Source organism: Salmo salar, chromosome ssa09 (assembly GCF_905237065.1).
Source record: "Salmo salar chromosome ssa09, Ssal_v3.1, whole genome shotgun sequence".
NCBI lineage: Eukaryota > Metazoa > Chordata > Actinopteri > Salmoniformes > Salmonidae > Salmo > Salmo salar.
In genome coordinates this window covers 98612805-98634492 of record NC_059450.1, presented here as the reverse complement: position 1 = coordinate 98634492, position 21688 = coordinate 98612805, and the positions used below count along the sequence as shown (strand labels likewise).

The 21688-nt window shown below is 45.4% G+C and overlaps 3 protein-coding genes across 5 annotated transcripts in view; all 3 read right to left on the bottom strand.

The window, feature by feature from the left end:
• Window positions 1-333: 333 nt before the first annotated feature.
• On the bottom strand, window positions 334-8172 carry LOC106612311 (actin cytoskeleton-regulatory complex protein PAN1). The gene is made up of 2 exons (XM_045724999.1): window positions 7843-8172; window positions 334-3977 (listed from the first exon to the last, which is right to left on the bottom strand). The coding sequence occupies exon 2, from the start codon at window positions 3907-3909 to the stop codon at window positions 334-336; it is 3576 nt and encodes a 1191-aa protein (XP_045580955.1). The 5' UTR covers window positions 3910-3977; window positions 7843-8172.
• Window positions 8173-18051: 9879 nt separating this feature from the next.
• Window positions 18052-20134, bottom strand: LOC123724133 (uncharacterized). Its single transcript, XM_074112226.1, has 3 exons — window positions 19844-20134; window positions 19061-19123; window positions 18052-18743 (listed from the first exon to the last, which is right to left on the bottom strand). The coding sequence occupies exons 1-3, from the start codon at window positions 19920-19922 to the stop codon at window positions 18640-18642; spliced, it is 246 nt and encodes an 81-aa protein (XP_073968327.1). The 5' UTR covers window positions 19923-20134; the 3' UTR covers window positions 18052-18639.
• Window positions 20135-20532: 398 nt separating this feature from the next.
• sncb (synuclein, beta) overlaps window positions 20533-21688 on the bottom strand; it is a 201834-nt gene continuing 200678 nt past the window's right edge. The window contains exon 6 of one of the 3 annotated variants that reach the window (XM_045723295.1): window positions 20533-21462. In XM_045723295.1, coding sequence (XP_045579251.1) covers window positions 21430-21462 — 33 coding nt within the window. In that variant the 3' untranslated portion in view covers window positions 20533-21429. The remainder of the gene's footprint in view (window positions 21463-21688) is intronic. The other 2 variants (XM_045723296.1, NM_001141659.2) reach the window with 2 other exon arrangements.

The following is a 21688-nucleotide window of genomic DNA, read 5'->3' as shown; positions in this document are numbered from 1 at the left end:
ACTGCCTTGTGGAGGGGGGATTAACTGCCTTGTGGAGGGGGGTTAACTGCCTTGTGGAGGGGGGTTAACTGTCTTGTGGAGGGGGGTTAACTGTCTTGTGGAGGGGGATTAACTGCCTTGTTGGGGATTAACTACCATGTGGGGGGGTTAACTGCCCTGTGGGGGGTTTACTGCCTTGTGGGGGTTAACTGCCTTGCTAAAGGGAAGAATTACAGATCTTTTTACCTTGTCAGCTAGGGGATACGAACTAGCAAGGAGGGAATGGGTGTTAGTGTAGTTAGCCTTCAGTCCAATGGGTGAGGAAAGGTGGCTATGGATGATGTTCCTGCAGTGTCACTCAGTGGAATGAGCTCGGGAGCAACAGTTGGGCTGCTGTATGTTCTTCAACAGCAAACGGAAAGGGTTCCTCCGGTGCCTGCCTCTCTTCCCCTCCCGTTCCCCTCTCTTCCAGGCCAAGACTTTACCTGACAACCCCAGGGTGGTCCCAGAGGCTGGCGGAGGGGTGGAGGGCAGGGGCAAGGTGGCTGGGTTTAGGGGAGGAGGGGTGGAGGGCAGAGGCATGGTGGCTGGGTTAAGGGGAGGAGGGGTGGAGGGCAGAGGCATGCCGGCTGGGTTTAGGGGAGGAGGGGTGGAGGGCAGAGGCATGGTGGCTGGGTTAAGGGGAGGAGGGGTGGAGGGCAGAGGCATGCCGGCTGGGTTGAGGGGAGGAGGGGTGGAGGGCAGAGGCATGGTGGCTGGGTTGAGGGGAGGAGGGGTGGAGGGCAGAGGCATACCGGCTGGGTTGAGGGGAGGAGGGGTGGAGGGCAGAGGCATGGTGGCTGGGTTGAGGGGAGGAGGGGTGGAGGGCAGAGGCATGGTGGCTGGCTTGAGGGGAGGAGGGGTGGAGAGCAGAGGCATGGTGGCTGGGTTGAGGGGAGGAGGCAGGGCAGAAGAGGGATGTTTCCTGAGCTTCTCAACCTGCTTTTCCAGGTGTTTCTGTATGGCTGAGCCCAGGACGGCTACCTCTACCACCGCTCCATACACCTCCCACGTCATCCCCCTCTCGTCCCACCTCACCTCCTGCACTGGCTCGTCTGACCTCTCCTCTTGCTTTGTCTGCTCCTCACCCTCTTTTACGTTCACTTCAGATTTCTCTTCCCTTCTGTCCTCCTTCTTCTCTTTTGTACTCTCCTCCCTCTCTCGTTTCTCTTTCTTCTCCTCCCCCTCTCTCTCCTCTTTCTTCTCCTCCCCCTCTCTCTCGCTGAGCTCTACGAAGGCTGTGGGGGTGGCGGGGGCTGTTTTTGGAGTCATGGGTGCTGTGGAGACAGAACGGAACTCCACCTGCTGGCCCACCTGCAGCTCAGCGTCCTTAGTGTCCGCCCCCGTCCTTCTAGAGGATGCTGGGAAGAGGAAGGCGTCGGCACCGGCTCCCTGGGGTGGGGTCATGGGGCTGGTGGCTACAGAGTGATACTGGACCACCTCCAGACACCTAGAGGATGCTGGGAAGAGGAAGGCGTTGGGGCCGACCTCCTGGGGTGGGGTAATGGGGCTGGAGGCTTCAGAGTGGTGCTGTTCTGTCTGGTTGGTTTGGTGAGTTCCACTCCTGTCCACTATGCTGCGCTGTTCTGTCTGGTTGGGTTGAGGAGTTCCACTCCTGTCCACTAGGCTGTGCTGTTCTGTCTGGTTGGGTTGAGGAGTTCCACTCCTGTCCACTAGGCTGCGTTGTTCTGTCTGGTTGGGTTGAGGAGTTCCACTCCTGTCCACTAGGCTGCGTTGTTCTGTCTGGTTGGGTTGAGGAGTTCCACTCCTGTCCACCAGGCTGCGCTGTTCTGTCTGGTTGGGTTGAGGAGTTCCACTCCTGTCCACTAGGCTGTGCTGTTCTGTTTGGTTGGGTTGAGGAGTTCCACTCCTGTCCACTAGGCTGTACTGTTCTGTCTGGTTGGGTTGAGGAGTTCCACTCCTGTCCACTAGGCTGCACTTTTCTGTCTGGTTGGGTTGAGGAGTTCCACTCCTGTCCACTAGGCTGTGCTGTTCTGTCTGGTTGGGTTGAGGAGTTCCACTCCTGTCCACTAGGCTGCGTTGTTCTGTCTGGTTGGGTTGAGGAGTTCCACTCCTGTCCACTAGGCTGCACTTTTCTGTCTGGTTGGGTTGAGGAGTTCCACTCCTGTCCACTAGGCTGTGCTGTTCTGTCTGGTTGGTTTGCTCCTCACTAAAGCAGAGCTTCGATTCCTCTCCTATTTGTTCAGGGTGCTTGTTTTTAGTCAGAGATTGTGGTGATGTCATCTGCTTCGTTTCTGTTTGGATGTCTTCACCGGAAGGAGGGATAGAATCTTCCTGTCTGTTTCCGTGTGAGTGGGGGTTCATGACAGTCTCTGTGCTTTCTGGTTGAGCTACGTTGTCACTCCTCCCATCGTCCAGGCTGTTTTGGGGCACCGGAGGAAAGATCTTCACCCCCTCACTGTTGTCTACCTCCACAGACCCCTCAGGCTCAGTAGAGTGAATAAATGACATCATCTCTTCCCTTCTCTCCTCCTCCTTTCTCTCCTCCTCTTCTTCTTCCTCCTCCTCTTGTTCCACAACTCCGATGCTGCCATGCTGGGTAACCAGAATGGTAATCTCTTGATCGACAGCGTCCCCAGTCGCCCCATGTCGCCCTCTCCTTTCAACCTCCACTGGTTCTGGTTCATCAGCATGGTTGTGACAGAGTCCGTCAGTCTGAGGATCTGAGAAAGCAGAGCTATCTGGAGGGATGTTGGACTGAGACTTTGTCTCTTCAGCCACATCCTCTTTCGGAGCACTACATTTCAGTACCGGGGCTACAACAGGGTCTGACTCACATTTAGTTGTAGTTTCCCTCTCGTCCCTCGCCTCTTTCTCTCTCCTCTCCTCCGTCCTCTCCTCCCCTTCTCTCCTGCTGAGCTCTGGGAAGGCAGAGGGGATGATGGGGCTGTTGGGTATTTTTGGAGTCATGGGTTCAGTGGCGACAGAACGGAACTCCACCTGGTGCACCACCTGCAGCTCTGCGTCATTAGTCTCCGCCCCCGGCCTACAGACTGCTGGGAAGGGGAAGGCGTCGGCGCCGGCCCCCTGGGGTGGGGTCATGGGGCTGGTGGCTACAGAGTGGTGCTGAACCACCTCCAGACTCCTAGAGGCTGCTGGGAAGGGGAAGGCATCGGCACCGGCCCCCTGGGGTGGGGTCATGGGGCTGGTGGCTACAGAGTGGTGCTGAACCACCTTCAGACTCCTAGAGGCTGCTGGGAAGGGGAAGGCGTCGGCGCCGGCCTCCTGGGGTGGGGTCATGGGGCTGGTGGCTACAGAGTGGTGCTGAACCACCTCCAGACTAACCTGGGTCTGCATGTGCTGTCTCACTGTCTCTCTCTCCTTCTCTGTCTCTCTCTCCTTCTCTGTCTCAGTCGCTCTCTCCTTCTCTGTCTCTTTCTCTTTCTCTTTGTCTTTATTTATCTTTTCATCTATCCCTTTCTCTTTACCTAACTCCTTCTCTTTCTCTCTCTCTCCATCTTTCTTTCTGTCATCCTCTTTCCCTCTCTTCTCCACTTTCTCTCTCTCCTCCTCCTCCTTCTCCAGAGAGTATTCTCTGTGTGAAGCCTCCCACTCTGGGTGGTGGTTATTCAGATATTTTTGGGGTAAGTAGGAGTCCTCCTCTGTTGCACGGTCCTGTACTGAGGGGAGTATTAGAACAGTGGGCGTTTCAAACTCAGCACGCCCTGTAATCTGAGTGCTTTCCACCACAGGGTGTGAGTCCAGCTGAACAGCAACATCACCTGAGTCCACTGCTCTAATAGCTGTGACAGGTAGGATAGTTGTGTCTCCGTGCTCCAACGACTCCCCATCCACCCCTACACCAATCATAGTGTGCACGTGAGATTTTGGCTGACAGTCTTGATTGACAGACTGGTGACTGGTATCCATACGAGGCTCCTCAGGGGCAGTGGTGATGTCAGAGGTTCCTGTGCAAACAGGTGTGATGTCAGAGGTTCCTGTGTACACAGAGGTGATATCAGAGGATTACGTGCACACAGAGGTGATATAGGAAATATCTACAGCAATACAGTGATGCTCTACGGATACCATTTCAGCTCTAAGCATGTGAATCAAGAAACAATATCAGCTTTAAGGCATGTGAATCAAGTTCCCTTTCAGCTCTAAGCATGTGAATCAAGTTCCCTTTCAGCTCTAAGCATGTAAATCAAGTTCTCTTTCAGCTCTAAGCATGTGAATCAAGTTCTCTTTCAGCTCTAAGCATGTGAATCAAGTTCCCTTTCAGCTCTAAGCATGTGAATCAAGTTCTCTTTCAGCTCTAAGCATGTGAATCAAGTTCCCTTTCAGCTCTAAGCATGTGAATCAAGTTCCCTTTCAGCTCTAAGCATGTGAATCAAGTTCTCTTTCAGCTCTAAGCATGTGAATCAAGTTCCCTTTCGCTCTAAGCATATGATTCAAGTTCTCTTTCAGCTCTAAGCATGTGAATCAAGTTCCCTTTCAGCTCTAAGCATGTGATTCAAGTTCCCTTTCCGTCAGTCAACTTTGGTATAACATACTACGGGGAGTCGCACTCTCGCGACTTCAGTTGAAGGATCTACAATTCCTCTTGACAAGGCCGATGAAATCTGCACCTCAGGATTCATTCCTTCAATTATTCCGCTCTTCACCTCCCTGTGAACAGGAACGATTTATCGCTGCCCTCTCTATTACCCCACAATCCATGGTTTCACAGGGTTCAAGAGGTATATCAATCTCCACAGGGTGAGAGTGACATGTTGGTTCACTGTCCACAAGGGGGCGCCCCTCCCCTTCAGGGCGTCTCACTGTCAGCTCCGACCAATGGCGCGCACTGGGCAGTGTCACCCTGGATCGTGCGAACCGTGACGTCAGGGTACAAGCTACAATTTGATGTGTGTCCACCCATGCTTCTGCAGCGTCATCAAGTCGACTGTTCCCGAGGCCTCACTGCCTATTTTGAGGGAGGACATATATCCTCCCGTCTCCAGAAGCAGGCGATTCGAGTAGTTCCTATGTTGAAGATCTGGGGATGCTGGTACAGACGGTATTCCTGGATACGAAAAAGGACGGTACTTTGCGTCCTATTCTAGACCTACGTACCCCTCAACAAGCACCTCAGAGTCTACAAACTCAGAACGCTCACAAAGCCGCCGGCTGTTATTAAAGCAATTAGCTGGTGGCGGCGGAGTGAAAGGCAGGGCAAGCAGAGTCACACACATCCATGCTACTGTTCCTGTATTCAGTCTCTAGGAAACCAGAAAAATAACTGTCAGACTCCATCTTAACGCATTACATTTTGGGATGTTCAAGCTAGACTCACTGCATATCATGCTTTTCTATCACCATGGAGGGTGTCCGGGTTCCCGGCTCTGCTTAGCCACATTTCAAAGTGTGTTTTCACCAGTGCCTACACCTACTGGGGATGATGGATTCTGTGATGAAGACGTTCTCCTAGGGGCTACTGTTGATACGGACATTCAAGCGCTGCATGCTAGCTACTCACCTGGACGCATCTCGCGCACTAAGCTGGGTGCTTCAGGTGGCTCTGTCAGGCTTATGGGCCACGCTTCGGGTGTCCCTGTCAGACCTATGGGCCATGCTTCGGGTGTCCCTGTCAGACCTATGGGCCATGCTTCGGGTGTCCCTGTCAGGCATATGTGCCATGTCTTAGTGGTGGGACCCTCTGCTATTGTCAGGGGGCTTCCATATGGGCGGAGTAGTATCCTGCAAGGTGATCCCGACAGGCGTATCCCCCTGAAGGTGGGGTGCGCTGTATGAAGGCCAACTCAATTCGGGGGGACGGGGGACGGGGGACGGGGACACTGCTGTGGATTGCACTATATGTCAATTACCTGGAGTATCTGGCTCTCAGGCGCTACTCCCTGTTTTTGTTGGACCGGCTTGTGCAGGTCAGAACTGACAATATGTCAGTGGTGGCATGCGTCAACAGATGGGGAGAGACTGTTTCTTTCCCTCCTAACCTTGGCTCACTCCCTATTGCTGGGGAGCAGTAAGCACATGCTTTCACTTTGGGCAACTCATATATGCCTCAACTCAGGTGCTGATCTTTTAACCAGGTGGGACTCTCTCTCTCTCAGGAGTGAAGGCTGATCTTTTATCCAGGTGGGATTCTCTCTCTCTCAGGAGTGAAGGCTGATCTTTTATCCAGGTGGGACTCTCTCTCTCAAGAGTGGAGGCTCTCCCAGGTATGGGACATTTTTGGCCGTGCTAAAGTAAATCTTTACCCATCGCGAGAATGCTCACAGTTTTGACTGTTTTTCTCGATGAGGGACCCGAATGGCCCGTTGGGAATGGAAGCTCTCGCGCACCAGTGGCCTCAGACCCTCCTTTACATGTTTCCGCCAGGGGTACTGATTTAGCCCCCGTTAGAGGGGGTGCACCGGGAGGGCTTGTTGTCCTAGGTGCACGGGCAGGTTTACCATTGATTCTTGTGGCTCCCCATTGGCCCAGGCAGCCTTGGTTAGCGGACCATTGGCGGGGACCATTGGAAACTCCTGTTGCGCAGCAACCTATTGTCCCAGGCAGACGGGCAGGTTTGGCAAGCGAGGCCAGAGATTTGGTTCCTATGGGCCTGGCCCCTAAGAGGGCCAATCTGATGGCTAGAGGTTTACCTCCGAATGTTATGTGACCAACTTTTTGCCTGTTTTACTAATCCAGTTTACGGCAGGGCACTCTCTAAGCAGCATCCCTCCCACTGGATTGTGGAGGCTATCTCCCTGACTGACCAAAATGGAACGTAACATTATGACTGTAACTACTGTTCCCTACAGGAGGGTATGAGGTAAAACGACAATAACTAGTGTTCTGTGCAGGAGGGTTATGAGGTAAAACAACTATAACCAATGTTACCTGCAGGAGGGTTATGAGGTAAAATGACTATAACAACTGTTCCCTGCAGGAGGGCTATGAGGTAAAACGACAATAACTAGTGTTCCGTGCAGGAGGGTATTGAGGTTAAATGACTATAAGTACTGTTACCTGCAGGAGGGTATGAGGTAAAACGACTGTATTTACTGCTACCTGCAGGAGGGTTATGAGGTAAAATGACTATAACTACTGTTACCTGCAGGAGGGAATGAGGTAAAACGACTGTATTTACTGTTACCTGCAGGAGGGTTATGAGGTAAAATGACTATAACTACTGTTACCTGCAGGAGGGAATGAGGTAAAATGACTGTATTTACTGTTATCTGCCGGAGGGAATGAGGTAAAACGACTATAACTACTGTTTTAGTCATTTTACCTAATTTCCCTCCTTCAGGGGACAGTAGTCATAGTCATAACGTTACGGTTCCTTGTTATAGTGATTCTGAATTTCCTTTTAATATGTAATCTGTAATATGATTACATTGGTATTTACACGTGGGAATATTTCTTGCCAAACAAGCTGCATCAAAGATACAGAGACTGAAGGTATCTGGAATAGTTTTTTTGTTCTAAATGACAAACATTAAAACACATGTACTTATTATCGTCAGATACAGCTCTTCACAATAGGCTAGAATTTGGTGAGAATACACATGCATTTTTGATAGGAATGATGTCTCAAATCTTTATTGTATCTTCAAAAAACAACCTAGACGTCTTTATGATTCCAATCTTAGTTGACATCTACATTTCATAAACCTCCTACATAACGCATCATTCTTTGAGACATGCGAAGAAAAGTACTCAGATATCATAAAACCCAGAACCTCAGAGTCAATACGGATAAGAATAGAGATCAACATGCACATGAGAGGAAACATGAACATTTATCCTCGGAAAATATGACGCTGGAATCACAACACAGTGGAATCTCAGTAGCCTACATCTGATACATACCTCAGCAGTCCAACAGTGAGAGGACTCTTCCCATGGTCCACAGTCCAGGTCTCCTATAACAGCCACATCTCATCTCTGCGAATCAAGCTACCTATCTCTCCCTCTCCTGTGTGTTGTTCATAGATTCTGATTGCGGTGAGCTAGAGTTTGTGGTTCCAGAAGGATCTGTTTCTCTGTTTGGCAGGCAGGCAGGCAAGAGGGAGGGAGGCAGGCAGGCAAGAGGGAGGCAGGCAGGCAAGAGGAAGGCAGGCAGGCAGCTCTCCTTGTTATCTGCTGTGAGTGTTAGTGTGTTGTATTGAAAATGTTCTGACAGCCAGTTTCCCTGGAAACCAGTGTTCTACGTTCTGGCGTGAAGTGAGTTTAAAGGTAACGACGAGAGAGCAGTTCTCTTCCTCATCAACAGCAAATGATAGTCATTAAACCTCTGTTCTCATAGCAACGCCATGGCTTTCGTCGTGACTGGGCTATATTACAAAGAAATGCAAGAAAAGAAAGTTACATCATCTATGTATGTATGTATGTATGTATGTATGTATGTATGTATGTATGTATGTATGCAGTACAGTACAGTACAGTACAGTAACAGTACAGTATGTATGTATGTACAGTATGTATGTATGTATGTATGTATGTATGTATGTATGTACAGTACAGTACAGATGTATGTATGCATGCATGCATGTACAGTGCCTTGCGAAAGTATTCGGCCCCCTTGAACTTTTCGACCTTTTGCCACATTTCAGGCTTCAAACATAAAGATATAAAACTGTAATTTTTTGTGAAGAATCAACAACAAGTGGGACACAATTATGAAGTGGAACGAAATTTATTGGATATTTCAAACCTTTTTAACAAATAAAAAACTGAAAAATTGGCCGTGCAAAATTATTCAGCCCCCTTAAGTTAATACTTTGTAGCGCCACCTTTTGCTGCGATTACAGCTGTAAGTCGCTTGGGGTATGTCTCTATCAGTTTTGCACATCGAGAGACTGAAATTTTTGCCCATTCCTCCTTGCAAAACAGCTCGAGCTCAGTGAGGTTGGATGGAGAGCGTTTGTGAACAGCAGTTTTCAGTTCTTTCCACAGATTCTCGATTGGATTCAGGTCTGGACTTTGACTTGGCCATTCTAACACCTGGATATGTTTATTTGTGAACCATTCCATTGTAGATTTTGCTTTATGTTTCGGATCATTGTCTTGTTGGAAGACAAATCTCCGTCCTAGTCTCAGGTCTTTTGCAGACTCCATCAGGTTTTCTTCCAGAATGGTCCTGTATTTGGCTCCATCCATCTTCCCATCAATTTTAACCATCTTCCCTGCCCCTGCTGAAGAAAAGCAGGCCCAAACCATGATGCTGCCACCACCATGTTTGACAGTGGGGATGGTGTGTTCAGGGTGATGAGCTGTGTTGCTTTTACGCCAAACATAACGTTTTGCATTGTTGCCAAAAAGTTTGATTTTGGTTTCATCTGACCAGAGCACCTTCTTCCACATGTTTGGTGTGTCTCCCAGGTGGCTAGTGGCAAAATTTAAACGACACTTTTTATGGATATCTTTAAGAAATGGCTTTCTTCTTGCCACTCTTCCATAAAGGCCAGATTTGTGCAGTATACCACTGATTGTTGTCCTATGGACAGAGTCTCCCACCTCAGCTGTAGATCTCTGCAGTTCATCCAGAGTGGTCATGGGCCTCTTGGCTGCATCTCTGATCAGTCTTCTCCTTGTATGAGCTGAAAGTTTAGAGGGACGGCCGGGTCTTCGTAGATTTGCAGTGGTCTGATACTCCTTCCATTTCAATATTATCTCTTGCACAGTGCTCCTTGGGATGTTAAAGCTTGGGAAATCGTTTTGTATCCAAATCCGGCTTTAAACTTCTCCACAACAGTATCTCGGACCTGCCTGGTGTGTTCCTTTTTCTTCATGATGCTCTCTGCGCTTTAAACGGACCTCTGAGACTATCACAGAGCAGGTGCATTTATACGGAGACTTGATTACACACAGGTGGATTCTATTTATCATCATTAGTCATTTAGGTCAACATTGGATCATTCAGAGATCCTCACTGAACTTCTGGAGAGAGTTTGCTGCACTGAAAGTAAAGGGGCTGAATAATTTTGCACGCCCAATTTTTCAGTTTTTTATTTGTTAAAAAAGTTTGAAATACCCAATAAATTTCGTTCCACTTCATGATTGTGTCCCACTTGTTGTTGATTCTTCACAAAAAATTACAGTTTTATATCTTTATGTTTGAAGCCTGAAATGTGGCAAAAGGTCGAAAAGTTCAAGGTGGCCGAATACTTTCGCAAGGCACTGTATGTACAGTACAGTACTGTATGTATGTACAGTACAGATGTATGTACTGTATGTATGTACAGTACAGATGTATGTATGCATGCATGCATGTATGTACAGTACAGTACTGTAGGTATGTACAGTACAGATGTATGTACTGTATGTATGTACAGTACAGTACAGATGTATGTATGCATACATGTACGTACAATACAGTACTGTATGTATGTATGTATGTATAGTATGTATGTACTGTATGTGTGTGTGTGTATATATGAATGCATGATCATGCGTGTGTGCTTGCTTGTGTGTACATGCACGCATGTGTGTGTGTGTGTGTATATATATATATAAACACTGTGAGGAAACCGTAGCCAAGGAGACCCCGTTGATGACGCTAGCCCAATAGCCAAGCAACCCTGCATCCTGTCCACCGTGTGCTATAATTCACCCACGTTCTTCAATCCCACCTTCTTGGAGAGAAATAATCACAACAGCTGGATGGACACACACACGCTAGACACACACCCACACAGGAATGCGACTACACACACACACACCCACACAGGAATGCGACTACACACACACACACACACACACACACACACAGGAACACACACACACACACACACACACACACACACACACACACACACACACACACACACACACACACACACACACACACACACAGGCATTAGGGCTGATGTATGTATGTATGTATGTATGTATGTATGTATGTACTGTACGTATGTATGTACAGTACATATGTATTGGAAATATGCTTGGGGTCATTGTCCATTTGGAAGACCCATTTGCGACCAAGATTTAACTACCTGACTGATGTCTTGAGATGTTGCTTCAATATATCCACATAATTTTCTTTCCTCATGATGCCATTTATTTTGTGAAATGCACCAGTCCCTCCTTCAGCAAAGCACCCCCACAACATGATGCTACCACCCCCGTGCTTCACGGTTGGGATGGTGTTCTTCGGCCTGCAAGCCGCCCCCTTTTTCCTCCCAACATAATGATGGTCATTATGGCCAAACAGTTCCATTTTTGTTTCATCAGACCAGAGGGCATTTCTCCAAAAAGTACAATCTTTGTCCCCATGTGCAGTTGCAAACTGTAGTCTGTCTTTTTTATGGCAGTTTTGGAGCAGTGGCTTCTTCCTTGGTGAGCGGCCTTTCAGGTTATGTCGATATGGACTTGTTTTACTGTGGATAAAAATACTTTTGTACCCGTTTCCACCAGCATCTTCACAAGGTCATTTTCTGTTGTTCTGGGATTGATTTGCACTTTTCGCACCAAAGCACGTTCATCTCTAGGAGACAGAACGCGTCTCCTTCCTGAGCGGTATGATGGCCGCGTGGTCCCACGGTGTTTAAACTAGACGTACTATTGTTTGTACAGATGGACGTGGCACCTTCAAGCATTTGGAAATTGCTCCCAAGGATGAACCAGACTTGTGGAGGTCTACAATTTTGTGGAGGTCTTGGCTGATTTCTTTTGATTTTCCCATGATGTCAAGCAAAGAGGTACTGAGGCCTTGAAATACATCCACAGGTACACCTCCAATTGACTGAAATGATGTCAATTAGCCTATCAGAAGCTTCAAAAGCCATGACATAGTTTTCTGGAATTTCCAGAAATGTAAACTTCTGACCCACTGGAATTGTGATACGGAGAATTATAAGTAAAATAATCTGTCTGTAAACAATTGTTGGAAAAATTACTTGTGTCATGCACAAAGTAGACATCCTAACCGACTTGCCAAAACAATAGTTTGTTAACCTCCCTGGGCAAGGTGGGGCGTTTGCGTCCCACCTAGTCAACAGCCAGTGGAATCGCATGGCGATTAAAAGACAAGACTCTTGTTAACTTGTTATGGATAGGGGGCAGTATTTTCACGGCCGGATAAAAAACGTACCCAATTTAATCTGGTTATTACTCCTGCCCAGAAACTAGAATATGCATATAATTAGTAGCTCTGGATAGAAAACACTCTAAAGTTTCTAAAACTGTTTGAATGGTGTCTGTGAGTATAACAGAACTCATATGGCAGGCCAAAACCTGAGAAGATTCCATACAGGATGTGCCCTGTCTGACAATTTGTTTTCCTTCTGTGGGATCTCTATCAAAAATACAGCATCTCTGCTGTAACGTGACATTTTCTAAGGCTCTCCATCGGCTCTCAGAAGGCGCCAGAAAGTGGAATGACATCTCTGCAGTCTCTGGGCGAAAAACAGCAGGAGTTTTTGTGAGTGGTCAGGCAGGGAACAATGACATTGGAGTGCGCGTCCACGAGAGGACTCCATGTTTTTCTTTCAGTCTTTGAACGAATACAACGTCGCCCGGTTGGAATATTATCGCTATTTTACGAGAAAAATAGCATAAAAACTGATTTTAAACAGCGTTTGACATGCTTCGAAGTACGGTCATGGAATATTTTGACATTTTTTGTCACGAAATGCGCTTGCGCGTCACCCTTCGGATACTGACCTGAACGCACAAACAAAACGGAGGTATTTGGATATAACTATGGATTATTTCGAACCAAAACAACATTTGTTGTTGAAGTAGAAGTCCTGGTAGTGTATTCTGACGAAGAACAGCAAAGGTAATACAATTTTTCTTATAGTAAATCTGAGTTTGGTGAGGGCCAAACTTGGTGGGTGTCAAATTAGCTAGCCGTGATGGCCGGGCTATCTACTCAGAATATTGCAAAATGTGCTTTCGCCGAAAAGCTATTTTAAAATCTGACACAGCGATTGCATAAAGGAGTTCTGTATCTATAATTCTTAACGTTCACAAAATACATAACAATTATTTTAATCTAACCACACTGTCCGATTTCAAAAAGGCCTTACAGCGAAAGCAAAACATTAGATTATGTCAGGAGAGTACCCTGCCAAAAATAATCACACAGCCATTTACTAATTATATGCATATTCTCGTTTCTGGGCAAGAGTAGTAACCAGTTTAAATCGGGTACGTTTTTTATCCGGCCGTGCAAATACTGTCCCCTAGCCCCAACAGGTTTTAACAAGAAATTTGTGGAGTGGTTGAAAAACTAGTTTTAATGACTCCAACCTAAGTGTATGTAAACTTCCGACTTCAACTGTAGTTCCTGGATGGCAGGAAGCTTGGCCCCAGTGATGTACTGGGCCGTACGCACTACCCTCTGTAGCGCCTTTCGGGTCAGATGCCGAGCGGTTACCATACCATGCGGTGATGCAACCGGTCAGGATGCTCTCGATGGTGCAGCTGTAGAACTTTTATAGGATCTGGGGACCCATGCCAAATCTTTTCAGTCTCCTGAGGGGAAAAAGGTGTTGTCGTGCCCTCTTCACAACTGTCTTGGTGTGTTAGGACCATGATAGTTTGTTGGTGATGTAGACATCACCAACGACCTGCTCCACTATAGCCCCGTCAATGTTAATGGGGCCTGTTCGGCCTGCCTTTCCCTGTAGTCCACGATCAGCTCCTTTGTCTTTATCACATTGAGGGAGAGGTTGTTGTCCTGGCACCACACTGCCAGGTCTCTGACCTCCTCCCTATAGGTTGTCTCATCGTTGTCGGTTAGGGTGTCGTCAGCAAACGTAATGATGGTGTTGGAGTCGTGCTTGCCCACGCAGTCAGGGGTGAACAAGGAGTACAGGAGGGGACTAAGCATGCACCCCTGATGGGCCCCAGTGTTGAGGATCAGCGTAGCAGATGTGTTGTTGCCTACCTACCCTTACCACCTGGGGTCAGCCCGTCAGGAAGTCCAAGATACAGTTGCAGAGGGAGGTGTTTAGTTCCAGGGTCCTTCGCTAAGTGATGAGCTTTGTGGGCACTATGGTGTTAAACGCATTCTCACATAGGTGTTCCTTTTGTCCAGGTGGGAAAGGGCATTGTGGAGTACGATTGAGATTGTGTCATCTGTGGATCTGTTTGGGCGGTATGAGAATTGGAGTGGGTCTAGGGTATCTGAGAGGATGCTGTTGATGTGAGCCATGACCAGCCTTTCAAAGCACTTCATGGCTACAGAAGTGAGTGCTACGGGGCGGTAATCATCAATGTTACCTTCGCTTCCTTGGGCACAGGTACGTCTGAGAGCTCGTCTGAGGGCATAGCGGGATTTCTTCTAAGCGTCCGGATTAGTGTCCTGCTCCTTGAAAGAGGCTGCTCTAGCCTTTAGCACGATGCGGATGTTGCCTGTAATCCATGGTTTCTGGTTGGGATTTGTACGTACGTTCACTGTGGGGATGACATCATCGATGCACTTATTGATGAAGCCAGTGACTGAGGTGGTGTACTTCTCAATGCCATTGGCTGAATCCCGGAACATATTCTAGTCTGTGCTAGCAAAACAGTTCTGTAGCTTAGCATCCGTGTCATCTGACCACTTCCGTATTGAGCGAGTCACTTGCACTTCCTGCTTTAGTTTTTGCTTGTAAGCAGGAATCAGGAGGATAGAATTATGGTCAGATTTGCCAAATAGAGGGCGAGGGAGTTTCATATGCGTCTCTGTGTGTGGAGATGCATACAAAGCATCCAATGGATTTGGATACGGCTTTAGAGCAGATTTCTGCAGCATTAGTAAAGATTTGATCAATAGACAGTATGTGAAGGATTTAATTCCTGTGCTGTTTGTAACTACCCTGGTAGATCACATACATTATCAAGCATTTCACACACATTATCCAGATACTGACTGTTAGCACTTGGTGATCTATAGCAGCTTCCCACCAGAATGGGCTTTAGGTGAGGCAGATGGACCTGTAGACATATTACTTCAACAGTATTTAACATTAGATCGTCTCTAAGCTTTACAGGAATATACACAGCAACACCCACACAATCCTGTCTCTTCTGCAGATGTTAAAACCATGTCTTGCTACCACTGTATCATCAAAGGTATTATCTAAGTGAGTTTCAGAGATTGTCCGTATATGAATGTCATCTGTTACTAGCAAGTTATCAGTTTCATGAACCTTGTTTCCTTGGCTACATATGTTAACGTGGGCTATTTTTACCACTTTTCTTGGATGTTTGATTGTTGTGATTGTTTCACTGAGCGGTTTATCAGCAGCAGACATGACTGGGATATTTATTTATATTTGAGCCGACAGTGCAGGGTGAGCATCACACAGTGGAAGGACTTCCTACCAGGGCACACCACCTCAGTGCTAACAGCATAACTCTGGTTCATAGGCACATGATTACAGCATACAATAGCTATAGGATTAACAGAGGCATTCGGGGGGGGTTAGAGGGACATACATTAGGTTATTTACGTTACGACTGCCAACGCCCCTGGGACAATGTACATTTACTGTAGCACTAAGACAACTTAGTGACACAATGGTAGGGATTATCTGAGCAGGGCTTGGGTCACTGATAAGTCATTGTCTCAATGCAGCCTTGAAATGTGCGGACATGGAGTCCAGGAGCCAAGACCATCTTGATAAATTAATCTAAGCTTTACCAATAAGAACTAATCCACCAAGCTTTATTATTGTTATAGGCATCAATAAATTGTATAGGCAGCATTTAATTTTTTATTGTTCCTGCATCCTCTAGTATTTTCTTTCTGGAAGTGTGCACATATAAAACAGCTAAGGTTTACCAATAAGAACTAAGCCAAGCTTTTTTCATTTCTACAGGCATCAATACATTGTGTAGGCAGCAGAACCGTTTCTTTGGAGCCATAAGCTTGGCCCGGAACACCATGTTCCAATGTTCCACAGGCAGAATCCTCACCATATCACTTTCCAAGGCCTCAGCCAATCCCTGGCCGCCTCACAGTGCTCGTAATTATGTTGCTTAGCAACCGGTGCTGTGATAGGAGGGAGGTGTGTGTGTGTGTGTGTGTGTGTGTGTGTGTGTGTGTGTGTGTGTGTGTGTGTGTGTGTGTGTGTGTGTGTGTGTGTGTGTGTGTGTGTGTGTGTGTGTGTGTGTGTGTGTGTGTGTGTGAGGAGCGATGAAGTAAACAACTCAGATAAAATGCTCATCAGGAGTCTGATGCCCAAAAGACTGTCAACATAGTGCTGATAGTGATGATAGTAATGATAGTGCTGATAGTGCTGATAGTGCTGATAGTGCTGATAGTGATGATAGTGCCGATAGTGATGATAGTGATGATAGTGATGATGATAGTGCTGATTGTGCTGATAGTGCTGATAGTGCTGATAGTGCTGTTGGTGATGATAGTGCTGATAGTGCTGATAGTGATGATAGTGCTGATAGTGATGATAGTGATGATAGTGATGATGATAGTGCTGATAGTGATGATAGTGCTGATAGTGATGATAGTGATGATAGATAGTGCTGATAGTGCTGATAGTGATGATGATGATGATGATGATAGTGTTGATAGTGCTGATAGTCCTGATAGTGATGATGATAGTGATGATAGTGCTGATAGGGATGATGATAGTGCTGATAATGCTGATAGTGCTGATAGTGCTGATAGTGCTGATAGTGATGATGATAGTGATGATAGTGCTGATAGGGATGATGATAGTGCTGATAGGGATGATAGGGATGATGATAGTGCTGATAGGGATGATGATAGTGATGATAGTGCTGATAGTGCTGATAGTGATGATAGTGCTGATAGTGATGATAGTGCTGATAGTGATGATTGTGCATCTATTAAACACACTTAGCATGCGAAGAATGATGTATATATATATATATATTACTGTGTATGTCCCTTTCTGAATTGTTGAAAATGTCAACAGTTTATTTGCATGATAAATGCATTAAGTTTGGGGTTTTAGGCTGGGTTTCTGTACAGCACTTTGTGATATCAACTGATGTAAGAAGGGCTATATAAATACATTTGATTTGATTAAGTGAAGTGTTTAATGTAGTGAGATACAGTGCCTTCAGAAAGTATTCATACCCCTTGACTTATTCGACATTTTTTTGTGTTACAGTCTGAATTCAAAATTGATTTAATATATTTTTTTGTCACCTATTTACACACGATATCCCTTAATGAAAAAGTGAAAAAATGTTTTTAGAAATTTTTGAAAATGTATTGAAAATGAAATGCCTGTGCTTAGCTCTATTTCATATATTTTTGTCCTAAAACATCTCCCTAGTCGTTGCCGATGACAAGCATACCCATAACATGATGCAGCCACCACCATGCTTGAAAATATGGAGTGGTACTCAGTGACGTGTTGTGTTTGCCCCAAACATAACGCTTTGTATTCTGGACATGAAGTTCATTTCTTTGTAAAATGTTTTGCAGTTTTACTTTAGCGTCTTGTTGCAAACAGGATGCATGTTTTGGATTTTTTTTAAATTCTGTACAGGCTTCCTTCTTTTCACTCTCTCATTTAAATTAGTATTGTGGAGTCACTACAACGTTGTTTTCTCCTATCACAGCCATTCAACTCTGTAACTGTTTTAAAGGTCACCCTTCCCTGAGTGGTTTCCTTCCTCTCCGGTAACTGAGTTAGGAAGGACACCTGCATCTGGGTGTATTGATGCAGCATCCAAAGTATAATTTATAACTTCATCATACTGAAAGGGTTATTCAATGTCTGCTTTTTTAAAATGTTTTATGCATCTATCAATAAGTGCCCTTCTTTGCAGAGGCATTGGAAAACCTCCCTGGTCTTTGTGGTTGAATCTGTTTGAAATTCACTGCTCGACTGAGGGACCTTACAGATAATTGTATGTGTGGGGTACAGAGATGAGGTAGTCATTCAAAAATCATGTTAAACACTAATATTGCACAAAGAGTGAGTCCATGCAATTTATTATGTGACTTGTTAAGTACATTTTTACTCCTGAACATATTTAGGCTTGTCATAACAAAGGGATTGAATACTTATTGACTCAAAACAATTTCAGCTTTTCATTTTTAATTAATTTGTTAAAAAAAAAATGTAAAAAAAACATAAGTCCATGTTGACATTATGGGGTATTGTGTTTTATTGTGTTTTTATTGTGACACAAAATCTCAATTTAATCAAATTAAAATGAATGCTGAAACACAACAACATGTTGAATAAGTGAACGGTTGTGAATACTCTCTGAAGGCTCTGTACGTCCCCTGAGTGTTGTGTTTGGTAGCGTACAGTATGTGTTACTGTAGACACCCTTGCTATGGTAGCTCTGTTCATTACTGTACAGGTACAGTAGCTAGTCTTTGCGTGAGGTTCCTGTGAAAGGTGAATATCTCTGATTCAAGAGAAGTCATGTCTTTATTATCTTTGGTAAAAAATAATCAGATAAAATGAAACAGTAGAAAAACAAAAAGAAAGCGTCACATTGTGGAAAAGAAGCCGTTTGGAAACGATTCCAAGACCATCTTTCAGTGTGGAATGTTTGTTCTGCGTTGTGTACGATTTTTTTACATTATTCTGGTGTAAGGATTTGTCTTAAATAGCACCCTATTCCCTTAGTGGTGCACTACTTTCAACAGGTAGTCAAAGGTAGTGCAGGATAGGGTGCCACTTATGACGATTTCCCTCTGTAAAGGAAAGGCTGGAGGGATCATTTAGTCTCCAGCTTCTGTCCAAACTGCTTGATGGTGTCGGTTGCCTTGTCTGCTGCCGTTCCGATGACCACATGTGTCTGTCGGCTGGCCTCTGTGGCCGCTAGAGAGAAAGAGACAGACAGAGAGACAGACAGAGAGACAGACAGAGAGAGACAGACAGAGAGAGACAGACAGAGAGAGACAGACAGAGAGAGAGAGACAGAGAGAGACAGAGAGAGAGAGAGACAGAGAGAGACAGACAGAGAGAGACAGACAGAGAGAGAGACAAAGAGAGACAGAGACACAGACGGAGAGAGAGACAGAGAGAGAGAGAATCAGACATTTGTGTCCTCGCGCGCGCGTGTGTGTGTGTGTGTGTGTGTGTGTGTGTGTGTGTGTGTGTGTGTGTGTGTGTGTGTGTGTGTGTGTGTACTGTACCTATGTCGGTTGTTTCCTTGGAGGACTCTGCCACCTGCTGTACAGTTTCCTGAGCTGCCTGGACTGAACACAACACAGTAACTATGTTATAACAGGTTATGACAAGTGCTGTCAGCTGTCATGACATGACAGGTTATGACTGTTTTAAGCAGTTATGCCGGTATGTTTCAAACAGTGTTACTCAACATTCTCCTTCAACAAGACTGAACATTAGCTAGGGGTTTAGTGAAATAATTATTGTTCTTTCCACTCAGAATAGAAATTTCACACCCTGCTGTATCAAGTTGGATTTTCACAGACTGCTGTATCAAGTAGGATTTTCACAGACTGCTGTATCAAGTACAATTTTCACAGACTGCTGTATCAAGTAGAATTTTCAGACTGCTGTATCAAGTAGGATTTTCACAGACTGCTGTATCAAGTGGAATTTTCTATCTCAGGAGGAATGATATACAAAATAAATCCTTCACAGATTAAAAGATAGATGATTTCAAGACTTTATAAGGCAATTATAACGTAATGTTTTTTTGTATTCACTGACTTGAGACAGAGATAATGAATATCATCCAGACAACCTGTTGAACTTTAGAGGTTATGACGAGAGATCTATTTCCTGGGTCACCCAGTTCGAAACATCAAGCAAATCGATCAAGTTAACGAGGTAACTGTTCAATGGTATTTATCTAATTTCCTGCACAGCAGAAGGAGATAGTTGACATCCCTTAAAGTTAAGTTCTCCGACACCGTCTAACGAAGCTAACAGCTCTAGTGTCACACCATTACCTGCATGCTCTGTGACTCCCTTGGCTGCTGATTGAGTGGAGCCTTTCAGACCTTCAAAAGATTTCTTAAAAGAGGCCATGATGTTTTTCTATCTCTGTCTCTCTGGTCCTCTGTCCTCTGTCTCCTTGGAGGCACTGGTCCTCTGGTTCTGGTCCGGACAGCAGCAGTGGTATAGTAGAGCGGGTTAGAGAGGGGCAGTACAGAGAGCAATGGTGCAGAGAGGGGGAGGTTTAATACCCTCTGTTAGTGGCCTGGGGCGACTGAATGTTCCGGTTGGATTAACCAGACTAAACCTCACTACACAGCCTAGATTACACAGGCATCCCAGCTATGGCAGGGCCCACCTCAGCAGATTCTAAACACTCTGTTGGTCCAGAGTCACACCATACAGAAAAGGAGAAAGGGATGGAGAGACAAAGATTGTGTATGAGAGAGACTGACTGACACGACAGACAGACGGATGGGGAGACAGACAGGCAGGCAGGCAGGCAGGCAGGCAGGCAGGCAGGCAGGCAGACAGACAGACAGACAGACAGACAGACAGACAGACAGACAGACAGACAGACAGACAGACAGACAGACAGACAGACAGACAGACAGACAGACAGACAGACAGACAGTGTGTGTGTTTCAGAAGGTCTGTAGTAAACTTCCTGGTTTGAACATTCTAATGAACAACCAACACTTGGTTTCTTTTTTCTCACTTTTTTATTTACAGAAGGTGTGTTAGTTTGTCTGCTTTGACACATAAACCTTTATATTGACAAGTCCTGCACTTTAAAGCACATATTGATCTGACAACCATTATGATTTCAAGACGTAATATACTGACTTTAACTTGTTAAAATCTTCAGTACACACAAACACACAAACACACAAACATGTAGTTTGTCCATTTCTAACAGATAGTTCCACCGGAATGATTTCACAAGCAACTATAAAGAGACAATGTATAAAACTCTTACTTGAAAAACATTAAATAAATAAAAACTTGCTCCAAAAGTAAATTCAAAAGAGAACCCACAAACAGGCATTGTACACACTTAGAGAATATTATTGGTAGTAGTCATATCTGTTTGCAACCAGATTTATAGTTTTCTTCTGCTCCCAACGTTGTTGTTGGAAGATGAGAAAAATACACCTTTTATTATCTCACATTTATAAATACAGAAACACACAGTCACAAGCATAGAAATAGAGTCCAATCTTGAATGGGGAGGCCTGTTCTATGGATTGTATTTCTATGGTCACAAGCCATAGGCCTGGTTTCGGGGTCTCGTTCCATTGGGAGGGAATCAATGAAACGAGACTCGAGACAGCTGGCGGCTTCTACACTTCAAGAAACAACTACACATTACAGCAGTAACATGACATTTACAATATAGCATCGATTATCATAAAAGATTCATCTTTATGAAGAAGGAACAACATTTTTCTCAGGTGGAATTCTTGTTTGTAGGATTTTGTCCTTTTTTTTGCAACAGGATTAGATTTGTATTGTTGTAGTAGTTTCAGCATTTGTCCTTTTTATTTGAATAAATGTCGGTATTGTGCTGCTGGTTGGATGGAGATTTGGATTGATGATTTTATGCTTCTTGTTCGTAGTCCTGGGCCTGCTCCTTGGAGAGAAGAGAGAGAGACAGAGCTCAGAGAGAGGGAGACAGTATTGAAATAGAGACAGAGCTCAGAGAGAGGGAGACAGTATTTAAATAGAGAAAGAGCTCAGAGAGAGGGAGACAGTATTTAAATAGAGGAGAGAGAGACAGAGAGAGGGAGACAGTATTTAAATAGAGAGGAGAGACAGAGCTCAGAGAGAGGGAAACAGTATTTTAATAGAGAGGAGAG

Excerpts from the sequence above, each read along its gene's own strand:
- LOC106612311 (XM_045724999.1), bottom strand. The coding sequence starts at position 3,909 with ATGGATACCAGTCACCAGTCTGTCAATCAAGACTGTCAGCCAAAATCT.
- LOC123724133 (XM_074112226.1), bottom strand. The coding sequence starts at position 19,922 with ATGGCCTCTTTTAAGAAATCTTTTGAAGGTCTGAAAGGCTCCACTCAA. Across the intron at positions 19,124-19,843 it reads GGGAGTCACAGAGCATGCAG|TCCAGGCAGCTCAGGAAACT; the intron begins GTAATGGTGTGA and ends TGTTGTGTTCAG. Across the intron at positions 18,744-19,060 it reads CAAGGAAACAACCGACATAG|CGGCCACAGAGGCCAGCCGA; the intron begins GTACAGTACACA and ends CTTTCTCTCTAG.